At 41.8% G+C, this 24,522-nt stretch overlaps 2 protein-coding genes across 3 annotated transcripts; both read left to right on the forward strand.

Moving 5' to 3' along the window:
- Window positions 1–3,960: 3,960 nt before the first annotated feature.
- Window positions 3,961–7,145, forward strand: LOC135427697 (uncharacterized). 2 transcript variants are annotated; one of them, XM_064681294.1, is made up of 3 exons: window positions 3,961–5,999; window positions 6,426–6,518; window positions 6,572–6,740. In XM_064681294.1, exons 1-3 carry the CDS (start codon window positions 3,999–4,001, stop codon window positions 6,587–6,589), a joined length of 2,112 nt encoding a protein of 703 aa, XP_064537364.1. In that variant the 5' UTR covers window positions 3,961–3,998; the 3' UTR covers window positions 6,590–6,740. The 2 variants fall into 2 exon arrangements, with proteins under 2 accessions (XP_064537364.1, XP_064537363.1); XM_064681293.1 differs by having other exon boundaries at window positions 3,963–5,999; window positions 6,426–6,522; window positions 6,572–7,145.
- Window positions 7,146–17,689: 10,544 nt separating this feature from the next.
- On the forward strand, window positions 17,690–18,545 carry LOC135427648 (RING-box protein 1-like). The gene is made up of 2 exons (XM_064681218.1): window positions 17,690–17,990; window positions 18,111–18,545. Exons 1-2 carry the CDS (start codon window positions 17,759–17,761, stop codon window positions 18,329–18,331), a joined length of 453 nt encoding a protein of 150 aa, XP_064537288.1. The 5' UTR covers window positions 17,690–17,758; the 3' UTR covers window positions 18,332–18,545.
- The last annotated feature ends 5,977 nt before the right edge of the window (window positions 18,546–24,522 follow it).

The following is a 24,522-nucleotide window of genomic DNA, read 5'->3' on the forward strand; positions in this document are numbered from 1 at the left end:
CCATTTTGATGATTTTGATCAAAATTTAGATTTTTATTTTTTTGATGCCAATCGATAGTACTGATCCTTACGAGTCCAAAATGGTATAAAATTCCCAAATCGAACACTATTTGGCCGAGATATTAAAAAAAATCATCAAAAAAGGTAGACTTTACAAATGAATCGGTTTTTGGTCATCCACTTTTTTTAACCCATCGATTTTTAAAATGTTTGAATACAGATTGATAGTAGGGATCCCTACGAATTCAAAAACGTATAACATTTCAAAATTGGACAGCATTTACCAGAGATATTCAATAAAAATCATCAAAACAGTTTCGATTTTCGAACCGACCCCAAATTTGAGAAAAAACGTGATGTAACCCCTTGCCATTTTGATGATTTTGATCAAAATTTAGATTTTCAGTTTTTTGATGCCAATCGATTGTACTGATCCTTACGAGTCCAAAATGGTATTAAATTCCCAAATCGAACACTATTTGGCCGAGATAATCAAAAAAATCATCAAAAAAGGTAGACTTTACAAACGAATCGGTTTTTGGTCAACCACTTTTTTTAACCCATCGATTTTTAAAATGTTTGAATGCAGATTGATAGTAGGGATCCCTACGAATTCAAAAAGGTATAACATTTCAAAATTGGACAGCATTTACCCGAGATATTCAATAAAAATCATTAAAAAAATTTCGATTTTCGAACCGACCCCGAATTTGAGAAAAAACGTGATGTAACCCCTTGCCATTTTGATGATTTTGATCAAAATTTAGATTTTTATTTTTTTGATGCCAATCGATAGTACTGATCCTTACGAGTCCAAAATGGTATAAAATTCCCAAATCGAACACTATTTGGCCGAGATATTAAAAAAAATCATCAAAAAAGGTAGACTTTACAAATGAATCGGTTTTTGGTCATCCACTTTTTTTAACCCATCGATTTTTAAAATGTTTGAATACAGATTGATAGTAGGGATCCCTACGAATTCAAAAAGGTATAACATTTCAAAATTGGACAGCATTTACCCGAGATATTCAGTAAAAATTATCAAAAAAGTTTCGATTTTCGAACCGACCCCAAATTTGAGAAAAAACGTGATCAGTACTATCGATTGACATAAAAAAAAATAAAAATCTAAATTTTGACCAAAATCATCAAAATGGCAAGGGGTTACATCACGTTTTTTCTCAAATTCGGGGTCGGTTCGAAAATCGAAACTGTTTTGATGATTTTTATTGAATATCTCGGGTAAATGCTGTCCAATTTTGAAATGTTATTCCGTTTTGCATTCGTACGGATCCTTACTATCAATTGGCATTCAAGAAAATTAAAAATCGATTGCCTAATGATTTTTGCGGAATATATCAGCCAAATAATGTCAGATATATCAATGTGTTATGGGCAATTTTGTAAACTAAAAATAGGCCCTAAACTCGGCTGAATCCTTGCGAATTTTCCTTACATAAACTGCTTTTATATATTTATTTAATTGTTTAATTTAAATGTGTTTTTATCTTTTCAGACTGACAATTTAAGGACTACAATGAGCTTTAAGGACCTTCACGAATGACAAAGCAAAATTTTCCACGATCGGTCTTTAATTAAGCCAGATTGAGTTATATTAAGTTTAAATAAGCAACAATTATAATTAATGCTCGTTTTGTATACTTTTAAAAAAAAATATTTCAGAAAATCAGCATAAAAAACAACAATTTTGTAAATTTAAACATAAATAAATCAATTATTTAAAATAAATAATGAAATTTCTGTTTTTTTATTTAAAAATTCAAAAATCAACTGTCTTTAGAAACCTATTGCATACCCGTGAGGGGCGTTTGTTGGCAACCGCTAGCTGCCGAGATTTTTCTTAAAATCTGCCAAAATACCAGGCGAACAGAAATGCCCAGAAGGTTGACAAAATTGTATGTTTAGCTGCCGAAATTTTTTATTGCATACCCAAAAGGGGCGACCACTTCGCTGGCTGGGTCCCAAATTTTAACTACAATTTCCTAAAAACACCAGGCGAACAGAAATGCATGCCCGAACGGGGCGACCCCGTCGACAATTTGCACTTAAGTTCCATTCAAATACCAAGCGAACAGAAATGCCCAGAACGACGAGTCGACGAGTTTCTTCGAACTAAACTTTTCATACCATTTTGGACTTGTAGGGATCAGTACCATCGATTGGCATTAAAAAAAATTAACAATCGGAGGGTTACATAAGATTTTTTGGCAAAAAAACGGACTGAACATGATGTCAAACTTGTTTGATGATTGTCTCGGTCCGATTATTAAATGATACACCTCTTTGGACACGTAAGGATCAGTACTATCACATTTTTGCTCAGCTCCTGTTTTTGTTTTATTTATCGAGAGTGTATTTGTCAATATTTTTATCGCTTTGTCTCATTTGCTCGCCTAATTGTGGCCCAGTTCTCTGACGACACAAAAGCGAGCGGAGCTGGCAAATCTTATCAGACAAGCGAATGGTTAAAATTTATGCGCCAGTTGTTGTAACCATTGTTCAGAGTGTTGGTTTTGGTGCCGCAGCTCAGCTAAGCGCTAGCGCCCGCATACACATAATTTCCGTTTTCCTTTGTAGCGCCCACAGCAGCGGCAAACAAACAAGCGGCAGTCGTACTTCATGTAATCAACATTTTAATTGCGGAAACGGAACTCACACACGCACACACACACACACGCACACACATGTGGCTAGCGAACAGAAAGAGTGAGAGAGGAACGTTAGCGGGCATATCTGTTACACATTACGCATACGCAATGTGTGGCTGTTGCTTTGCGTTTGGCGTTCTTTGTCGCTGGCAATGCAGGTGTTGTATCTATAGATACATTTGGCATTTGGCAGGGGCAGAGCGGAAGGGGGTTGCACACTCTGCATTAGTGAAAACATTTCTCACGTGAACGAGAGCGACGACAGCACGTCAGGAATTCATTACATCAAATATAAAGAAAGTTTTAGGCAATTTGCCAAAATCCGCTCAACAACCGAAAGCAGGACGACAAAAAAATATATATGCATGTAAAAAAAAAGTAGAAGAAGAGAGAGAGAGAGAGAGAAAGAGAGAGAAAGAGAGAGATATTCCCCCAGCGCTGCAGCTGTAACGAGCTGACTGCATGCAGGTAGCCCGAAATCTACTTAGCAGATGGGGGCAACGTGAACGTAAACGAATTTGTGAGTATGCATCAGCAGCAGGTGAGCTGAAACTTCAGAGCCAAAGCCACAGGCACACACACACACACACACACACACACACAGCTTCTACATATATAAATACACATGTATATAAATATATATCCCATATATATGGATAGATTTCTCAGTATAGTAGCTGGGCTGGCGAAACACTTGAGCGACAATGGTAGCAGCGAAACCCGTTCGAGAGCTGCTGCCTTCGGTCTTATTCCGTTTTTTTTACAGCTGCCGCAGCAGACATGATAAATTCTCTTTAGTATGCGGCATACATGAGTGATGATATTAACCAACAACAGGCCAGCCAGAAACGTGCTGGGAGCGAGGGTTGGGTACTGCCAAGTCAGTCAGCCAGCTAGCCAGAAAAAGAAGCAGAGCGAAAGGTAGAAGGAAGGAAGGGTTCCTTGTGGGCCTTGGACAGCATTTGGGGTGGGCTGGGCTGGTTTGGGCTGGGGCTCGTTTTCGTTGCGGTAATTGTGTGTGTAGTGCCACAAGAAGTTGTTAGTGGGTTGACTGACTTCGAATCGGGCTCGGTTTTGGCTAAAGTGAAAACTTCTTGTTGACGGCATTTCGATAATCTGATATGGTTGCAAGGTGCTCAAAGAGCTGCTACAAATAAAAATCTTAAAAACGTAAACTCAGTTACTTTTGTATGAAACATTAAATTTTCGATTTTAATTCTTTTAATATACCTCAAAACATATTTTGTTGCCTGTTGAGTAGTTTATTTTTTGTTTTGTTTTTTTTTTGTTTCTGCAAATATTGAAGAATTTCAAACAAACTAATGCATGAGCGGCGAAATGGATGCAACTGAAGAAAACAAGGCGGTTATTGTGCCTCCAGGGGGGGAGCCTTCGGTGCCCATGGAGGATACTCCGCATGATGATCCAGTGGTGGCAGCTAAAGACGAACCGATTGGGCAATTAAATGATCAAGAAGCGAAACCTTTAATTCAACCAGTTAGCGAACCCACACGGGACTTAATGTTGGAGCTTACCGAACAGCTTTCAGTTCTAAATATAGATTTGCGAGATAAAGATCACTTGGATCACTTGGACAACTTGGACAATCTAGCTGATGCGAATACGCCAGGCTCTGTGAGTCCGAACGCGGGCACGGCCACCGCAGAGGAACGCAAAGAAACAGCTTCACCTATCCAACAGCCAATAAGCAGCAAGGGCTCCTTGAAGACGGAAAGAAAGAAGGCTAGGCCCGCCAAGTCCACAGATCCACCTGCGAGCACTCAATCGGGCTCGATTAAGTCTACCAGCGCAGTCTCGCAAATAAGTAAACAGAGTGGGACCTCCACAAAGTCGAAGGAAAAGAAAAAGGTAAAAGCCTCTAAGGTCGTCACACACAAGACTTCCCAGGCTAAATCGCCCAATCCCCTATTGAGCAAGAGTGGTATAATGAGTGATGCGAGCATTTTATCAACGCCCAGTCCCCAAGCGGGTCGGTCTACGAGTCGCCGATCATCTAGGGGCAGTCTGGGTCGGTCTGCGAGTCGCCGATCATCTAGGAGCAGTCAGGTCTCACCTTCATCGCGATCCCGTTCAATAACAAGGGACTCAAAAACTGCACCTGCCAAGGACTCAAACCCAAATCAAATCTGGGGCACGCTAAGGAAAGCAAAAAAGAGATCGTCATCGAAGAGATCATTAGGCAAATTGAAAAAGAAACCAACAGATATACTTCATTCAGATGAGGATTCATTGTCAGAGCTGTCGGGCACGCCCCCCGATTTGTCAGTTAGTCGGGATTCTAAGGATAAAGTTGAGATGATCTTCAAGCGGAATAGCCTACTTGCACTTCTGGCGCAAATCCCAGATATTGATGACATATCGGAAGGTAGTTATTCGTCGCTCATTGGCAAAAAACAGGATGAAACTGACGGACATTTTGTACCTCCAATGGATGGAGGTTCTGAAAATTCCTCCTTGAAAATCCCTGAGCCTAGCGTGAAACACCAAGAAACAACATCTGCTGTAGAACAAGTCGAGGAGGAATCCAGCTCTGAGATCGTTTCCTCCACCAGCCACTCGCTTTTGAACCTCGATAGCCTAAGTGACGGCGATTATGAACTGTTTCGTATCAGTGCGAAACAAATTGCTGAAGTAGATGAAGATAAGGATATCGCCAGAACCCTAACTTCAATTGTCGTTCGCAATAGTAAAATGGGTATGGTCAATTTCTTAGACGCAAATGCCGAAAATCAGCGACAAGCAGCCATCGATGCCAGCGAATATTTCCTGGAGGAGCTAGTCCAACGAACTGTAGCTCACTCCGAGCAGGATTCTGTGCGGCTGCGGCGCCTGCTTGATAAGGACAAGCTGATCAGGCAGCTCATCCCGCTGATGCAACAATTTAAAGAAGAGCAATTGTTGAAGACAAAGTTGGAGCAGCGGGTCGCAGATCATTTTGTGCGCAAGAAACTCTTCATATTCGTGAAAATCCCCAAGACGTTCGACGCCCTCAATTACCAGCGCCGGCAGAGTTCCCTTGTCGAGCTTGACCGACTGCTGGAGGTCCATAATCGAACATTTGATCTGGCCCAACTGCAGTCGCTCAAGCTGACCGAGGAACTTGAAAAAACGCGCATTTACAGCGATCAGAAGGTTCAGGTTTTCGAGCAACTGGTGCGAACGACTCTCCTCGCCAACGACAGCTTTACTCATTTAGCGGGCATGGTGAACGAGGTCCTTACTAGCATGAGGCACTTTCGGGATGAGTTGTCCGAGCTGCGACTGGAGCTGCTCTATGCGCTACATCGCTTCGCCGAAATGCAGATTGTAAGACTGTTATTATACCCTGAACCCATTAAAAATGGGTAAAAAGGGTATACTGTATTTGTGCAAATGTAGGTAACAGGCAGAAGGAAGCATCTCCGACCCCATAGAGTATATTTATTCTTGATCAGCATCAACAGCCGAGTCGATCTACCCATGTCCGTATGTCTGTCCGTCCGTCCGGATGTATGAACGCAATGATCTCAGAACCTATAAGAGCTAGACTTTTAAGCTAGAGCCACCAAACTCGACATGTAGTTTCTAGATTAGTATATATATCAAGTATTTTTGATTTTATACCTATCGCCTGTCGGAAGAAGAGGGTTCAGGGTATCCCCTAGTCGGGAGCTCCCGACTAGAACCTCTTACTTGTTGTAGCTGGTAAGGGGCAGAGCTTGGGCTCTTGTATTAATGTATGCCAACCGATAGAAATCCGAGGTCTTGGAGGATCTGGGCGATGGACTCAAAATGCAAGAGTATCTCAACAAGCAGTCCGATGTCCATGTGCTGGGCACAAAAATCGCAGGTAAGTCTGCCAACTATTCCAACCACATTTCCACACATATGCCCTGCAGAACGCGATGCTGAGCTGAATCGGCTGCATGGGAAAATCAACTTTGATATACATGCGTTGGCCCATGTCAAGTGCAAGGAGCACATGTGCCGCCAACTTTACCTGGACATGATGCAGAAGCAGACGGAATGCGAGCAATCGAGGCGCCACCATCGACAAGTCATTTACCAGTGCAAGCTGAAGCACAACCGATTTGTCAGGGAGCTGCACAAAATCCGCACCTCGGGCTCCCTGATGCTTTATCCCATCCTAATGGAGGACTACGATAGAACGGTGGAGCTCTTGCAGCTGAAGCGGGCAGCCGTCAAGAAACTTCGCTGGGAGCACAGACGCTTGACCCTACGCATCAGTACGACAGAGTCCAAGTTGTCAGAGCGAAAAAGTACTACTCGATTTTCGGTCGCAGCGAAGCTACTCGGAGAGCCTTTAATGGTTATAACTGGATTCAATACTACCCCAACAGCCCTTTAGAGGCATTCTTTTTACGCTCGCTCAAATATTCATTAATTTTCAAGACGGCAAGATTTTCCCGTATAGCCTTTTTTTTATTAAAGGACAATCTCCTAACTAAAAACAACACTTTTTTCTTATTTTCTGCTAAACAAATATTTTCATTCATTCTCTTCCACAATGGATTTCAGTTGATTTTAATGGAGAACTGCAATTTCCTGGCGAGGTGCCTCGTTAATTTTTCCTCAAGCGGGAAGATGTTCCAGTAAGGCCTTTCTTTTATTAAAGGACAATCTCCTATCTAGATCCCTCCAACTCGTTTCATCTCTGCTGTTCAACAATTGTTTCCTTTAATTCTGTTCCATTTAGTATGTGTATTCAAAAGCACAATGGATTTCAGTTGATTTTGTATGGAGAACTGCGATTTCCTGGCGTGGAGTCTGTTCAATATCGTAAGATTTTCCAGTAGGGCCTTCCTTTTATTAAAGGACAATCTCCTCCTATCTAGATCCGCCCAAACTTGTTTCTTCTCTGCTGTTCCACAAATGTTACCTTTCATTCTGTTCTACAATGGATTTCAGTTGATTTTTATGGAGAACTGCAATTTCCTGGCGTGGCGCCTGTTCAATATCATAATAAGTGCCATTCTGCTAAATACATAATAACGATAGCAAAAGCTGTCATAGCCATTGCGAACAGACTTCCTGTCTCTCTCTCTCCCTCTCTTTCTCTCTCTCTCTCTCTCTCTCTCTCTCTCTCTTTATATTTTTTTTAGATATGTGGTTTCCAGCATGGCAAGCGCACAGCGGGAAATGGTTCTGCCTTCGTGCATATAGAAAAGTCATGTTTTGCATCTTTTGGCAGCTGCCATATATCTTAGTACGGGCCATAACAAGACTAACAAACATTTGGATACATAGTCAACTGTACGCACACACACATGCCAGGGCACACCTGCCTACACAGGTGGAAGAACATTGTCAGTGTATTAGTTCTGTGGCCAGCACTAACGACAGCTACAAAAACAACAGAGGGAGGGAGAGTGGAGAGAGAGAGAGAGGGACGCAGGCTGGCAGCTGCATGCAGATGAGCAGCAAGCAGGGGAAGTTCGGGGCAGCAATGTGGACGGCTCCTTGGTATTCACAATTCATGTTGCACTTAAACAACAAAACCAACAACAAAAACAACAACAGCAACAGCGAGCAGCTGGGAATGGGAATGGGAACGGGAAGCGGAACAAGAAGTGGCGAAAACTAATAGCAGAGAAGCCGGTGGCAGGCAGAGCCACAGCCAGAGCCACAGGCGGAGCCACAGCCGAGTTAAAGGCAAAGGTGCTGCTGATGCTGCCCCTTAGACCCCTCTTCCCTCCAGCCACCTCTTCCCTTCATCCCTCCCACTCACACACACATACCCCCAGACCGCTGCCCGTTCTATTCTCGTCTGGTTTTTTTGGTACCTTGTTTTTTTTGTTTGCCAACATTTGAGCGCTCACGTGTGTTTGGCACGCATGTTGCAAGCGCTTATCGGCATCGTCGCTGCGTTTAAGGATAAAGGAGCTGAAGTAGAGGAGGTGTGAGGGAGTGGGGGAAGAGAAAGTGCCACTGACAGCGTCTGGTCGACGGTCGACGGGAATGCGCTGAGGTACTTACTTCACTTGGCTGCTAAGACGAAATGCTGTTGGCAACGAGTAAATTCGATTTTGCACTTGAGCCGCTTGCAGCTAATACAGCCAACGACCTGCCACATCAGCCAAATGGCCACGCCCAACTGCAACGCAGCCCCCCCCCCCCCTCTTCTCTCTCTCTCTTAACAGGCAGGCCCCAACGTTTTTATGTGCCGGCCGACCGAACTGGAAGAAATTGCTGCGAAAAAATGCTGAAACTAAAACTAAAGGCTAAAGGCTAAAGCTAATGTGCTCTACGGCAGCGAGGGCAGTTTAGTTTCTTCTGAATAAGATTAGAATATACAAAAGATATTTATCTATTTTTCATTGCGGTTCGGCTACATCAATTTCTCTTAAATAGTTAAACAAATTAATAATTTACAATACATGCATTTTCAATTAAATAAACTCAGCTGTCACAGCGAATAATAAAAGCTAATGTGCTCTACGGCAGCGAGGGCAGTTTGGTTTCTTCTGAAGAAAAAAAAACTGGATAGATAGATAGAGCCAAAAATAAGACAAAAGCTTATCAAATTAATAATTAACAATACACCTAATTCTGATATTACACGGTTTGAAAATAATATTTTTTTAAATTTGTTTACACGATGCTAAACAATTTCAAAATGTTTTGGACTTCAATTTGTCAAATTTAATTTTATATGTTCATATCACAAACTTAGGGGAATTCCCTTACAAGCAATTTTACTTGTCGGAGCAATTATTTTTTAACCTTAAAAATTGAATAACCTTTTCTTTTTGTTAACAAAATAACTGTTTTACATCATTGTTTTTAGTTCCTGAACTTGTCATACATTTAATTTACATTACTTTTAAGCATCTATTTTTTTCTCAAATAACTATTCTTGTGTAAATACACATTATATATGTGATTTAATAAAATAAACATGAATACTTGTACTTAGAAAAGTCCTTGTTTTTCACTCATTTTAATAGGTTTTAGAGAAAGGGAACTAATCACCTATATTTGCATACGATCAATATTTTTTTTTACACGGTTTTTTTTACTCGATTTTTCTGGAACCAAAAGAGAATTAGGTGTACATGCATTATTAATTAATTAAAGTGCCTGCTGTCACCTGCAGCTAATAATAATTAATAAAATGCACAACTTTAAGCCAAATACATTTCATGCCCTGTTCACAGAGAGTAAAGCGTTGAGATTGGTTTTGTGAAATATATTTTGAATATTTCACCTCGACACTTGTTCAACTTGAAAGTGAACCCTCGTCCAGCTGTTGGGTGGGTCTCCGATTTGGGTTTGAGGCGTCAAAGTAAAAGCAATTTCAGGTACTCAGGAAAGGACGACAAACAATTTGCATATGCAATGCACGTGCGCATCTTCAATTTACAATTTGGATGCGGCTAAATACGTATCTATACGATAGATCTATAAACCAATTTCCGCAGCCCAAGCAAAAACACATCCGATTCGTTCTGGCTGTTGTCCTTGTTATCCTTGTTGTTGTTGTTGTTGTCTCGCCGCGCTCAATTAACACTGTCCTATTTTGGCGCATTTCCTTTTCATAGCAGTTTGACGGTGACGTTGCATAAATGTTTCCGCCATTTTGCGAATTATTATCGCACACACACACACAAAGGCTTACATGCGCTCTGATTAAGCAGCGCACAATTTGCTTTATTTTAAATATTTTATAAACAAATGGAACTATTTGGACGCATGCCGTCAACAGGCACGCAGCAGGCAGCGACCCGCTAACAAACTAGTCAACCATCCTATCCAACCAATCTTGAAACCAACCTTGCTACCAACCCGACCACACCATATCATACCATATCATGCCGTATTCAACCGACAACCCGCCAGCCAACCAACTAGGACGTCATCCGTTCCCTTCACCCTCGCTGCATGCCACTTAAAGCGAGTCGCAGTTTCCTAGTTCTATGTGCATGTGTGTGTGTGTGTCCATGTGTGTGTGTGTGTGTGTGTGTGTTGGAACATTTTGAGTAATAAACTCATTTCATATGCTGACTGCTTTTTCATTTCAAACTTTTTGTTGCCAGTGTGTTTGGCTGTTGTGTTTCTTGTTAGCCAAGCCGAACCCGAGAACCCTCATTGTTGTCCGGGGTCAGGGAAATGGCCCCAAATGATATACGAGTTCTCTACTTCTCTCTCTCGCTCTCCCCCTGTCTCTCTCTCTCTCTCTCTCTGTCTAGTTTCTAGTTAACTGTTTTTGTTGCTGTTTTATTGGGTTGCTTTTGCCGGCCGACTGCCTGCGGATTAGTTGCAAATTTTGCTCGGCTGCACCAAAAATATTATTAAATATGCATAGGTAAGCTGAGCTGCAGCTCAGTTGCCGTTAAATGTAGGTGAAACCGGCTGTCAAATGCCTGACACAACGATAATGAAATTTGCACAGGCCACGTCGCCAGCATACCCCCTGCTCCCCCCCGCCCTTTTTCTCACGCCCAACTAAACACGTTGAGTGACATTTTAATAAAGTGCTCACTTGTTCAATTAAATACCCCTCAGACTCGAATGCAACTGTGCCTTATAAAAATGCAAAATAGACACACAGTCAGTCACTCGGACAGTCAGAGAGTCAAGACAGTCAGACAGTCGGACAGTCAGTTAGTTAGTGTCTGGGTCTACACAAAGGCTTTTCTTCCTTTGCCATTTGATTGTTGTTTGCCCCAAGCTGAGAGAATGCCAGTCAAATCTTTAAAAAATATGCATAAATATGACTTGACGCGCTTTGAGGCCACAAAATTGATCAAATTAGGATGAATTTTAATCAAAACTTTGTTAAAAATTATACAATTCTTTAATATATAAAATGTTGATCAACCATTGGTAAAATGTTTTGATGAACTACAATTCATATATATCTTGAAACTGTAAGATTCAAATAATAAAGAATTTTAATCAAAACTCTGAACAAGCTTATGCAAATTTGTAATATATAAAATCAAATTTTCGTTACCAGTTTTTAATATAATAAAGATTCAAAGTTTGTGAAAGAAACATTTAAGAAAATGCTTTTAGTTAAACAAATTCTCAGGCAGAACTAACTCATTAAAACTTCAAAAATATATATAAAAATTCCAATTCGAAATTAATTTTAAAAGTATAACAAAATGTATTTTATATTATTTTGTCATGTAACACATGAAAATTCGCTCACAACTTGCGTTTTTCTTTTGATTTTCTTTAACATATTAAACATATTATTTAATTTAATGCGCTTTATTGAATTATTTTGAGTTGGCTACTGAGTTTTTTGGCCGAGTTGCTGCTGATGTTTATCGTTTGCGACAGCGCAAAATTCAATTATCGCTAATTCAATTGTGGTTTTGGCTGAGTGTGTGTGTGTTGGGTGTGTGGCAAATTGAATCATTTAAGGTAAAGCTGCTTTATTATTTGCGCCCGTTTCTTTGTTTTGTTGTCATCTTATTATTGTATTTATTTTATTGTTGTGGAATTACTGGCAAAACTTTGGCAACCGTCAGAGCAGCCCGTCAACTAAGTAAAGTGCAAAAGTTGGCATCGCAGAAAGTTTGTCATGGCTGCAGCGAATAATAATAAAAATGAGCAGCAGTCGCATAAAGTGCAGCAAATGCAAAAACTTCTGCTGCCACTCTCACGCGCTGGACAGCAACAACACCTTTGAGTTGTCTTTGCCAATTGAGCTTAAGTTGAAGATTCGAGTCGCAAACAGTCGGAAACTCGAGGCAATAAACAATAAAACACTAAATCAAGCGCATCGTCTATGGGTTGTACGATCTATTGTGAGAGTCAACTATGAAAATTGGCACATCAGGCGTTTTAAGCACAACCCGTTTATCTCGGACTGGGGTAAGCGATACGCCTGCATTATCCAGGCGACAAACAATTGAATCGCATTACAAGCCAAATAAATTTCACGGCAACTCGAACAGCTGCGCCAGCTCCCCCTCTCTCCCCCTCACTCCTCCTCTCTCACTTCATCTGCAATAGCAAATAAATTTGGCTACACTTGTGAGGCATTCTTGAGTACTCAGCATTGTGTTGCTTTTCTATTTCACCTAACTGTCTACAGAGTTCAGGTAAAACAACTAACAATAGTTGGTAGTTGCGTTTAATTATGTATACCTGTATGCAGGATTTACAAGGAGTCGAAGGAGCAGAAGCTCTACAGTTAAATAAAGTTGGCAAATATTTAATACAAGGCGAACTTCTCTTAAATTTATAGCTTAACAAAAAAAAAGGGGGAAAACCTTGTCGATTTGGCGAATTTGCGCCGAAAGCGATTTGTGAAACACAAGCGATTTTCATTGTCATCAGTTGAGAGAGAGAGAGAGGGAGAGTGTGCTGTGTAGAGAGAGAGAGGGAGGGAGAGCATGAGGATTTAAACAGCAATAGAACACTAAGTCAGGCATTTTATGCGCACGAGATTGAGTTTCATGAGAATGGTTGTAGGAGAGACTGTTGAGAGGGGGAAGGTGGCGGGGTTCGAATTCGGGCGGCAACTTTGTCGGCTGCCTACTTTGCGGCGCATATTCTAATCACTCGAGTCACGCAAATGTCAATGTTGCTGTCAAAGTGTCAATGAAATGTTCAATGAAAATAAAACGAGCAAGAAATAAGAGCCGAGCAGTGTAGAGGGGCGGGGCGGGGGGGCGCGGGATTCCCTTTTGAGGTGTAGCGCAAAGTTGTGCCAACAGGCAAAGACTTGCGGAAAGCAACAACTTTGCGCAAGTTTCAGTCTTTTGGCTGACGGCGTTTGTTATTGAAAATGTGGCTTATATGGAAATGCCGTGGCAAAATGTTTTCCTTTTTCTTTTCTTTTCCTTGCCGCCTTCGTTTTTTTTCTTGTTATTTGTTTTATTAATAAGGCGCAAAAGCGCAAGCCAAGTGCCGCATTGTGCAGTCGACTGTGCCTCGATCTCATTGTCTTTCTTCTTCCAGCTGCCTTCCCATCTCTCTCGCACACTGTCTCTCTGTCCCTCTCTCTCGGTGTGTGTGTGTGTGCGTGCGGAAGTCCTTTGGCGTGTGCCAGTTTATTTTCTATTCAGTTTTTTGCTTCGCTTGGCTCTCAATTAAATTTTATAGGCGACGCCGGGCCTTTAGGCTCAACGCCAAGTCCTCAACTATGGCCAACAAAAATTAATAGAGCAAAAAATGCAAACTCACTTTAACTACTCAGCAATTGCTAGAACAGTTCTATGATGATAATGAAATCGCTTTTAACAACTAACTATTATTATCGAAGAGCTCTATACTTAAGTGACTTAGTTCTTGCCATTTGTACGACTTTATTTTGGATTGGAGTTGAATAACAAATGTCTGGTATACTGTAATTCTACTGCGTTCCTCAGAATAATGTTTCGGCTATATCACATTAAACTGCATCAGAAAGTTAATTCATTTATATAATTTTTTTTTAATGCTTCGTAAAAAAGTCCCATAGCCCTTACAATTATATAAATATAAGGACCACAAAGAACAAATTTTGTGTTTCCTAAGTTATTTGAGTAAAAATTGTTGTTTCCCTTGATACTTTATAAGAATAGCATGGATAAACATAATTATAAGAGATGTGATTTATTTCAGACCGACTTTATGCAATAAAATAAATATTAGATTTGAATAAATTAAAAAAATATACAAATAATTTACTGGGCTTTTCTTGATAGACTGTGAGGCAGATTAAATATCGATAATCGAAAAAAAGTCGTGGACAGGTACGGAATTGGATCAGCTCTCTGGCTCGACTCTCTCGAGACAGTCATGAGAATGGCTTATTTATTTAAAATATATTTAGACCTTTTCATAAATAATATAAAATATGCAAGTTAAGTCGCACAACTTTATTGATCCACACAGGACTCGACTCTATTTGCCCCCACAACCAGAGCTCATAATTTTAAACCTGTTTGCTACTAGCTCATGTTAATTGTCCTGAAGACAGCCTCCACTTCCGCAGTTTATGCCCATTTATTGACTAGCCTGTGCATGTCTCGAGGACACACACGAGCGGAGGCAAGAGCTCGATGGAAATGTGCCACAATTTACACTGCCAGCAGAGCAGCCAAAATTTGACGCCTGATCAATAATATTGACTGAGCTGCTTGAAACAATTGCGGCGCTCAGGGGAACAGGGGGGGGGGGGGGGGGGCAGGTTAAATAAAATTTGCATGCAGCAGAGCAGCGACAGGTAGAATGATGACGAAATTAAAGCAATACAACGTGCTGCAGTCATGGATGATATAGTCATAGATATAGAAGTCGCATCGGGGCAAAAGCTAAGCGCTTCATTGGCCCCAGGAGTATGTGCAGGCAGGTGTGTGCAGGCAGGTGTGTGTGTGTCTGGCTGGTTGCAAATTTGGGGGGGAGGGGAAAATATATTCGAGCGCACGTAGGAAATTACAAACGGATGTAAATACATCAATTCCAAATGAAGAGCATGTGCACTCAATGCCACAAAATGGGCGAAATGAGTGGGCGTGGCAGTGCGAAGGCACAACCAAATCAAATAGCTACAATAAGCCCACACAAACAATTCAATATGCGTGGACAGCGCAGCCTGACAACAGCTCTGACAACAGCTCTGACAACGACTTTGACAACAACTCCGACAACGACTCTGACATGCACCTGAGATAAACTCTAACTGTGTGCGAGTGTGTGTGTGTGTGTGTGTGCGTGTGTGTGCGTGCTGCTGACTAGCATCAATTGCAATTAATTGTAAATGTCTTGCAGACAAAATTAACACATTGGGTCTCTCGTAAAATAAATTGAAGCCAATTGACGCTTGCCCCAAAGCCAAACTCGGCAAACTGCACGCCAACTGGCAACAATTTGCATGCCAAGTTCGGAAAGTTGCCAGAAACGCTTTCGGCTGCTATGCAAGAATTATGAATCTATAGTTAAGGGCAAAGGATAGTTGCAAAGGTGTAAATGGGAGCTAGAAATCGAATCCCTTAATTGGCATTCGACAAAGAAAAAGGGAATAGGATGGGTTTGCCTCTTAATTGATAAGAATTGACGGCAAAAGCATTTCATTCTTTAAAAAAAATATTCAACAAATAAAGCAAAAATATTTAGCTACAGAACTGTTTAGCCACATGCAAGTCGCGTGGCCGCACAAAAATGAAAAATAATATTAGTTAAAGGCAGGAAAAATAGCGCGTAGCTTTTTAATTACTACTGCAAATTAATTACGGAAAATGGCTGAGAGCGGCGGGCAGTGGGAGACGCAGGATGTGCGTGGTAATCACATCCTTAAACATCCTTAGTCGTAGCTGACTTATTTGCACTTATTTATTCATTTAGATGGCAATTAAAGCGTACGAAAATTAAATAGAAAACCATTTGGCTGCATTTCAAGCAGAATAAAATAACACAAACTTTAATTTGTATGAACGCGCGTCTGTCGGAACAATTTTTATTTATTTAATTTAATTTTTTTCGTTTTTTGAATTTCTGCTGATTTTTTATTTTAGTTTGGCGCTGCCTTTATATCAAACTGCGAGCCGGGCGGCTGTGCAACGGCCATAAGTGCATAGCAGAGCGGAAAGTCGGTCGGGGGTGGGGAGGGGAGGGTGCTGGATGGGTCCGTGGATTGTCGGGTGACTTGGGTCGACGGAGGCCGAGTCCATTCCATTTCCAACTAAATAAATAAAAAGTGAATTTTTAATTAAAAGTTAAGTGGCAACTCATTTAAATTAATGTTGACTCAAGCGTCATAGCAAAACATTTGGCGAGCGAAGGCGAACAGAGAGCGAAAAAAGTAAGAACCTTGCAGTCGCATGCAAGCCGACTGGCTAATGCCCGTTCAAGCAAGTCCTTTGTTGATCTTAAGAGGAGCTCATCGGAAGCATTCACTTCGATTTAATGCACTGAACCCTTAAAACAAGGGAGGGGATAAGAATTTTTGTAACGTCAATTAGGCCCAAAAACTTGGCCTCCATATAGACAGAAAGGATAACGAACATTGCTCAAAACCAATATACTCATTTGGTTCACTTGGTGAGCGAGTATAAAAAGTGGACTGCGTTTGGTAGGCCAGGGGTTAGTTTTGGCGGGGACTCGACCCTTTCGCGCATGCAACCCTAAATAAGCATAATGCACTGCAGGACCTTGACTAGAAGCTGCGTAATGGAGCCATAGATGTTGCACAAAATTGCTCGTCACGTAATTAGAACGGAATATAATGCTGGGAAGGGATATGGAAGAAATTGTGCACGCACTTAACTGGACAGTCTGACATAGTCCGGCGATAATGGTAATGGGCGAGTAAAGCAAGCGAGTGAAGAAAATATAGATACTAGTAAAGCATACTTGACGAGTAGAAAAAAGCGACGAGAGAAATAAATCGAAGGATTATTGCGTAAGCAATGAGTGCTACATGATAGCTGACGAGACGAAAAGGGTCAGATGATTGAAGAGTAGCGACGAGCAAATTATACTTCACAAATAACAAGGACAAGCTAGCAGTAGGTTAAATGCAACGAGTTTAGCATAAGCAACGAGAACATCGTAGGCTACAAGAGAATGTGCAGCGATAATAAAATAAGTAATGAGCACAGAGACGAGTACAGCGGATGCAACAAATGGTAGATTGAAAGAACGAGTAAAGCCGGCAGCAAGTGGAATTAATTGAACGAGTAGAGCCTTACCTACGGAAGCAACGAATGCGATGAGTAGAGGATAACGAATGGGCGCTGCAACGAGTGGTAGAACGAAAGGACGAGTAAAGCATGCAGCGAGAGGAATGTATTTAACGAGTAAAGCCTTACCTATGGAAGCAACGTATGCGACGAGTAACTGATAACGAATAATAAATGCAACGAATATTAGAATGAAAAGACGAGTAATGCATGCAGCGAGTGGAATTAATTGAAGCAGTATAGCCTTACCTACGTGAATGCGACGAGTAGCTGATAAGCCAGCAGTGGAATCCATTTGATAAATTGATCAATTTCTCTCTCAAAGTAAATTGACGCTTATAATTCCAGCATAGTAGTCTCTCAGATTTAAGTAGGTCATAAGCTAGAACAACAGTAGATATTGATTAGTGAACACTGTAGGCACATTACAAAATTATAACAATGGAAGACACAAGCGAATCGAGTTGCTCTGCACTCCACACAGCAGAGACGGACAGTGAACAGCAGACGCCAAGTCAGAGCGAGGCGAATGCGATGGACACGACCGAGGAGCAGGAGGAGCTGGGCGAGCTGGGGGAGCAGGAGGAGAAGCCGATGTGCAGTGCCGACAGCCAGAAGAGCAAGAAGCGATTTACGGTCAAGAAATGGAATGCGGTGGCCATGTGGGCCTGGGGTAAGCCTTAAGTAGCTCAAAGCTGATTATTAAACAATTTCCGGTGCCCAACCCGGCATTCCTCTACGTCGCCTTCTCCTCCTTCTCCTCCTTCTCCGCCTCCTCTACGTCTTAATATAGATATTGCTGTGGACACTTGCGCGATTTGCCGCAATTCCATAATGGATCTGTGCATCGAATGCCAGGCGGACCCGAATCAGAATTCCTTCGAGGAGTGCACCGTGGCCTGGGGCGTCTGCAACCACGCCTACCATTTCCATTGCATCTCACGCTGGCTCAAATCCCGCTCCGTCTGCCCGCTGGACAACCGCGAGTGGGAGTTCCAGAAGCTGGGCCGCTAGACGACCAACAGGGGCTCGGAGTGTGTAGAGGTAATCGCGGCGCTCAAGTAATAAGAAATCGTTGCGCTGACTCGACGTCCTGAACTTTATCATTATTTTGTGTTAATTATGCATCTTTCGCCGGCTGCCGGTTCAGTTTTTGGGGCGTGGCATGGCGGCGCATCTCAATGCCCAATTATCATTTGTGTGCTCGCAACTTTTGCGGGCACTTAATAAACGGCTACGGCTCCGGCTCCAGCTCCAGCTCCGGATCTGCTGTGCAACTCAAAGTTTATCCGCAGTTTTTGGGTGCAACTATCGAGGGGGAAACTTATCAATTTTGCAGCTCGCCTTTCACGTTGGCAACCTTTGAACTTTGCGCAATAAGTTCGGCCGGGCGCGCATCTTGAGATATTTTCAGTTTCAACAATTAGCTCAGGGATTCTATGAGAAGTGCGCTTTCCGGCCGCGGCCTCTACTGTCTGTATTAGCTGCGGTGCAAACACGCCAGATAATTAAATAGAATTACAGTTTAATTGTTGCCCAAGATACATCATCAACACGCCAGTCAGCCCAGCCCCGCCCAGCCCAGCCCAATCCCAGACAATGAGCCCCATCTCGATTGTCTGCTGTCAGACGCTTCGCTTCGCCCGCCCACCAAATAATTTCGCGCACAACAAATTGGCAGCTTTCCATTCAACTTGTCTAAAACTGTGCATGATCGCCCATCCTGCGCTCCGTAACCCCCTTCATCCACTTCATCCCTACCACCCACAAGTGGCGCCCTGCCATGCCACGCGCCAAGTTGCTTCATTTAATTTTTGCACGAAAATTAAGTTTGTTTTCCATTAAGTTAAATAATTACAAAATTATCCACCACTCAAAGGCTTTTCTCTGTGCTAAGTGTGTGTGTGTGTGTGTGTGTGCGTATCGCCGAATGTGTGTGTGTGTGTGTGTGTGTGTGCGTGTTTGTTTTTGCTGGAGTGGCAAACGCTGCTGCGACGAACCAGACTCGGCAGCTGCACTTTTCCGTGTAACTGACAATGATAGCTGCCTGGTTGACTGACTCCCCATCTGACCAGGGCTGCAAAGCCACCAAACTAACGAGGCAAATATAGAATATCTCCATATATAAAACTGTTTGTCCTGACTGAATGACTGACTGACTGACTGACTGACTGACTGACTGACTGACTGACTGACTGATTGACTGAGTTAGGAAGCTGAAATTTTCAACGTAGTTACCATATGTGATGAAGGTGCACTTTAAGACGGGGATTTCGGGAAATTCCGCCCGCATCTGTGGAAAAAGCGTGAAAAAGTTTGTATGAAACTTTTTTGTTTACCATCCGATCGGCCTCAAACTCATTTTCAAATATCTTTGTACAAATTCATTTGATGGGTGTTTCACACTTTTCGAAGAAATGCATTCCTTCTTGGTGGAAATGGGGGTCAAAGATTCCACCCACAAAAGTGGTAAATTAGCGAAAAACGTTTGTATGAAAGTTTTTCGTTTTTCGTTTAACATCCGATCGGCTTCAATATCACTTTCAGAGATATTTGTGAAAATTGGCTGGGAAATGCGGGTCAAAGGTTTAACAAACGAAAGTTTATTCTTTAGCTTCAAGATTCTCACCGCAAGACTAACATGGGCGGAAACCGTTGATTCCAACACTTGGTTCCTTATTCGATGCACTCAAAACATATTTTTAAATGGAAGTGGACATCAAGATTGGAAATATTTTCGCCCAACATATAGACGCTTACTTCTCTATGGTTACCCTGACTTTTATACCTTCCTTTGGATGTCGCCGGTCCTATAGCTCACTTTCGACCCAATTGGAAGCTTCCTTGAACTAAGGGTTGATCATCATCAGCACAAACTATTTTGTAGACATAAATAAGTAGAAATCAAATTTAATTTTAAGCTTTTAATTCAGACTAATTACCTTTGCAAATTATTTTGCATGCATTTAGCTTCTCGCTTGAGAACTATTCGTTTGTCAGCCCTGGCTTGCACGCCTGTTGGTTCTGGATAAAGTTTTGCTTAAACGCTGCTTTTGGCCTGAACCAAGGCTCATTATCTTTTCATTCGGTTTTTCTTTTTGGCTCTTTTCTGCATTTGTCTGTGTCTGCGCGCTACGGCGTTTCTTTTCTTTAACGCTTCGCTAATCAAATTCAACATTTTTCCGTTTTAATTTGACAATTCGAAAACAGACCAGCCTTGGGGGCGGGCCGGGTAGCTTCGGTGGGAGCTGACAACAGCTGTGCGTTGTCAATTGGAAAATGATAAAGTGTCTAACATATAAGGAAAGAATAGAAATTGGCATTGCGAATGTAACTGACTGACTGTTAATGGCAGGGGCTGCTCCAGTTGCGAGTGCGAAGCTTGTTACTCAATCACTTTTCATCAGACCCTCCACACTTGTCCTTGGAGCTGACCTGCAGTGCGCAACTCGCCACTAAATGCATTGCAATTAGCGCAAATTATCCGTGTCCAGTTGCAGCAATTGTCTGCAGCTTGATTGAATTTACTTGGCAAGCGCGTGACTTGCGTCCAGGCGACGTGCAGGGTATGCCATATTAAGTATACGCCATGCCACATCAAGTATACGCACCGCCACCCAAGCATTGCACTTCCCAGGTCTTAGTTGCCGAAATGTGTTCGTTCGTGCTGCTTTAAGCTTGTTTGATGTGATAACGAGACAGAATTTAAAGTCTAATATTTAAGCATATTTTGTTTTAATTATGACGAGCCGTTTTTTGCGTCTGTGACTCGGCTTTTTGTCATAATTTATGCCGGCTTTTCATATGTGGCCCTCTTAGCTCACTTATCAGCTGCCTTGCAGGCGACTTGCAGCGGGACTGTTGGTTGTCAATATAATTTAGGCAAATGTATGCAACTTTATACTATATACATATACGGCAGCTCTGTGCCTGTGCCTGATACATTTAACTTTGGCAATTTTTAATCACAAAACTTTGCCGTAATGGGTCGGTCGGCTCAATCTCGGCGCGTCTCGGAGCACAGACGAGGCATTTGCATATTTCTAATTCCAAAGTTGTAATTAGTATAATTTTACAGCTCTAATTGGATGATGATTTGCGCCAACTTCATTTAGTCCGTTGCGTCGTAGTATATGCACATGCATCAGAAGGCCAGACCGTAACCTTCATTTAGATCCGGGCCAAAAGTGAAAGTCATTAACATAAGTTTGTAATTACTGAGTCCACGGCATAGACTCATATCTGTGTCTCCCCCTTATCGTCTAGCTGGGCTTATGTCATAAAATTGCCAGCTGTCTGAGTAAATGCTGACAGACTTGCACGGCTCGAGTGCTGCATATATGGCTGATACCTTGAGAGGCTTAAGGCAAAAGTCAGCCAAGCAGGCGGACACTTCTCTTGGTTGTCAGAAATTTGCAAATTTTGCTTCCAAGCATCATTCAAGATAAAACATTTTGCATGACTTCCAGTCGCACAATCCAAAATTAACCGTCTTCTGGACAACAAATGTATTTTTTAAAGCATGTTTTTTGGTACATTTTCCTTTTTTCTGCTCTGCCCAAACATGAATTTTGAAATATTATCTTAAATTGATTGCTTTTATCAAACTTGACCAATCAAAACCAATTTTCGAGGCAGTCTTTTTCTTTTTGCTACATTTACTAGATTTTTTGCTTTTTTTTTTAATTTAAAATAAATATGCGAGAGTCGGATGAGATTTACCTTGCATAAGCTTTGCTTTGGGCGGGTTACAAAATTTCAACAATTTTTCTAAATTAATTTTTAATGCATTTTTAAAAGTTTCTGTTTGATTATATGTTGCTCTACTTTCCATTCAAAAATATCTTGCATACTGCGAGAATATTTTCAAAGCAAAAAGGCAAATAAAAATGTGCTCAATCTTTTGCAAGCATCGCCCAATATCATGTGAGTCGACCAAATGCAAAGCCTAAAAATAAATACGACCAAATCCCAGTGAGCACAGTCAAGCACACATGCACATACATCACATACATCACATACACTACAATGGGCATTGAGCTGAGTTTTGAAGTCATTTTGAATGTTTTTGATTTCACTGATTTGTTTATTTATGCATAAAGCATGCAATTTTTGCCTTTTACGCGAGCATCAGCAGAAAGAGAGAGATTGTAAGGGGGCGGCGGTTCGTATGGGCCAACCCATCGTCTATTCCTTTTATACCCTTGCAGAGGGTATTATAAATTTGTCTTGAAATGTGTAACGCATAGAAGGAGACATCTGCGACCTTATAAAGTATATATATTCTAAATCGGTATCAACAGACGAGTCGATATAGCCATGTCTGTCCTTCCGTCTGTCTGTTTCCATGCGAACAAGTCTCTCAGTTTTAAAGCCATCAGCAGATGTGCGTCTTTCTGTTGCATGCAGTACATATAGCGGAACCGGCTGGATCGGACCATTATATTATATAGCTGTCATAGAAACGATCGGTCGATAAGTAGGTTCTTGTATGAAAAACTTTTTTGTTTATTAAGTTATATTAACCAAACTCGGCATTTATTAGTTTCGCTATCCTTACCATATATTTGCAAAATCCTATCAACATCGGACCACTATATCATATTTCATACCTTAGGAACGATAGGTCGAAAATGAAGTTGTTGTATGAAAAAGTTTTTTGTTTTTCAAGTTATCTTTACCAAACTCGGCATTTATTAGTTTTGCTATGCTCCTTACATAGATGCAAAACCCTATCAACATTGAGCCATTATATCATATAGCTGCAATAGGAACGATTGGTCAAAAATGAAGTTGTTATGAAAAAGTTTTTTGTTTTTCTAGTTATCTTAACCAAACTGGGCATTTATAAGTTCCTCTATGCTCCTCACATTTATGCAAAATCTTATTTACATCGGACTACTATATCATATAGCTTCCATAGGAACAATCGGTAGAAGTTGTATGAAAACCTTTTTGTTTTTCAAGATATCTTAAACATACTCGGCATTAACTTTTTGCACTCCACTTCTTAAATACGGGCAAAGCACTATGAGCATTTTGAAAAGGTTGGATCTGCAAGGGTATTAAATCTTGGGCGTGCCGAAGATAGCCCTTCTTTCTAATTTTTTTTTTTTTTGCTGAAAGTTTTGCTGCTGTTGCTGTTGTTGGGGGTACTTGGAGCGGGGCTGAGAACTTTAGCTGGGCCAGAAAACTTAGATATTCCATGCGAATGCACTCACACGCAATGTGCAGTGCTCTCTCCCTCTCTCTCTCGCTGTGCGAGTGAGTTTCGCAAACAAATCAAAATCAAAAATCGTGTGTGAATGCGACTTTCAGTCGTAAACATGGCTGCCATTGCCATTGCCGCAGCAGAAACGGAAACGGAAGTTGCACAAAACGATTTCATTTGCGCCGAACAACTTTTGATATGCAGTTGCCAGGGCCCAGTCTGTCCTTTTGTTGGTCCGTCCGTCCGTCCGTCTGGCTGGCTGGCTGGCTGGCTGGCTGGCATTGTTTGCATTGACACGGATCGGCTATCGACTGGCAGCTTGACTGGGCCCCTAAGGCTGCGCTGTGCAACTTGTAGCGCTTTAAAAACCCATAAACTGAAGGTAAAGCAGAAAGAAATATATATATATATAATACGTATACGCAGAGCCACAGAGCCACAGACAGAACGTTGACACACACGCAATATACTCGGATTTTGCAATTTTATTTTGCAATATATTCGCTTTCAAGTGATGAGCCCGGACCCGGACCCGGACCCGGGCCCAGAGTCGTTGGCAGCGTCTCGTAAGAATTGCTAATAACCAATTTCGATTCAATTCAAGTGTCAGCACAAGACGACAAAGATGATGGCTGCGCACCAAGGAGTCCAACGGAGACCAGCCACAATCCGCACGGGAAGCACAGCCAATTGAGTATTAATGGTCAGACTGCCGGCTGCTGCTGATGCCAGCAAGTTCCCAGCCCCAGAATTATGGCGGACAGACACAGACAAGGACACAAAGCTGGGGCTGGGGCGGGGGCGCATTTGAAAGTAAAATCGAACATATTAGAAAAATGTTCGAGGCCGACAGACGCTTCCTGCCTCGCTGCGATTCGATTCGAAGGCCGTTTCCCTCGGCTTCGGTTCAGTTCGGTTCACTTCGCTGCCAGATCAACGATGATATATGAGATTAGCTCAAGTGGCGCTCGGGATGGCAGCACGCCAAGGCGAC

The sequence above is a fragment of the Drosophila montana genome, unplaced genomic scaffold (genome assembly GCF_035044405.1).
Source record: "Drosophila montana isolate Dmon_TW-CO22-7 unplaced genomic scaffold, ASM3504440v1 contig_2192_1, whole genome shotgun sequence".
NCBI classification, from domain to species: Eukaryota; Metazoa; Arthropoda; class Insecta; order Diptera; family Drosophilidae; genus Drosophila; species Drosophila montana.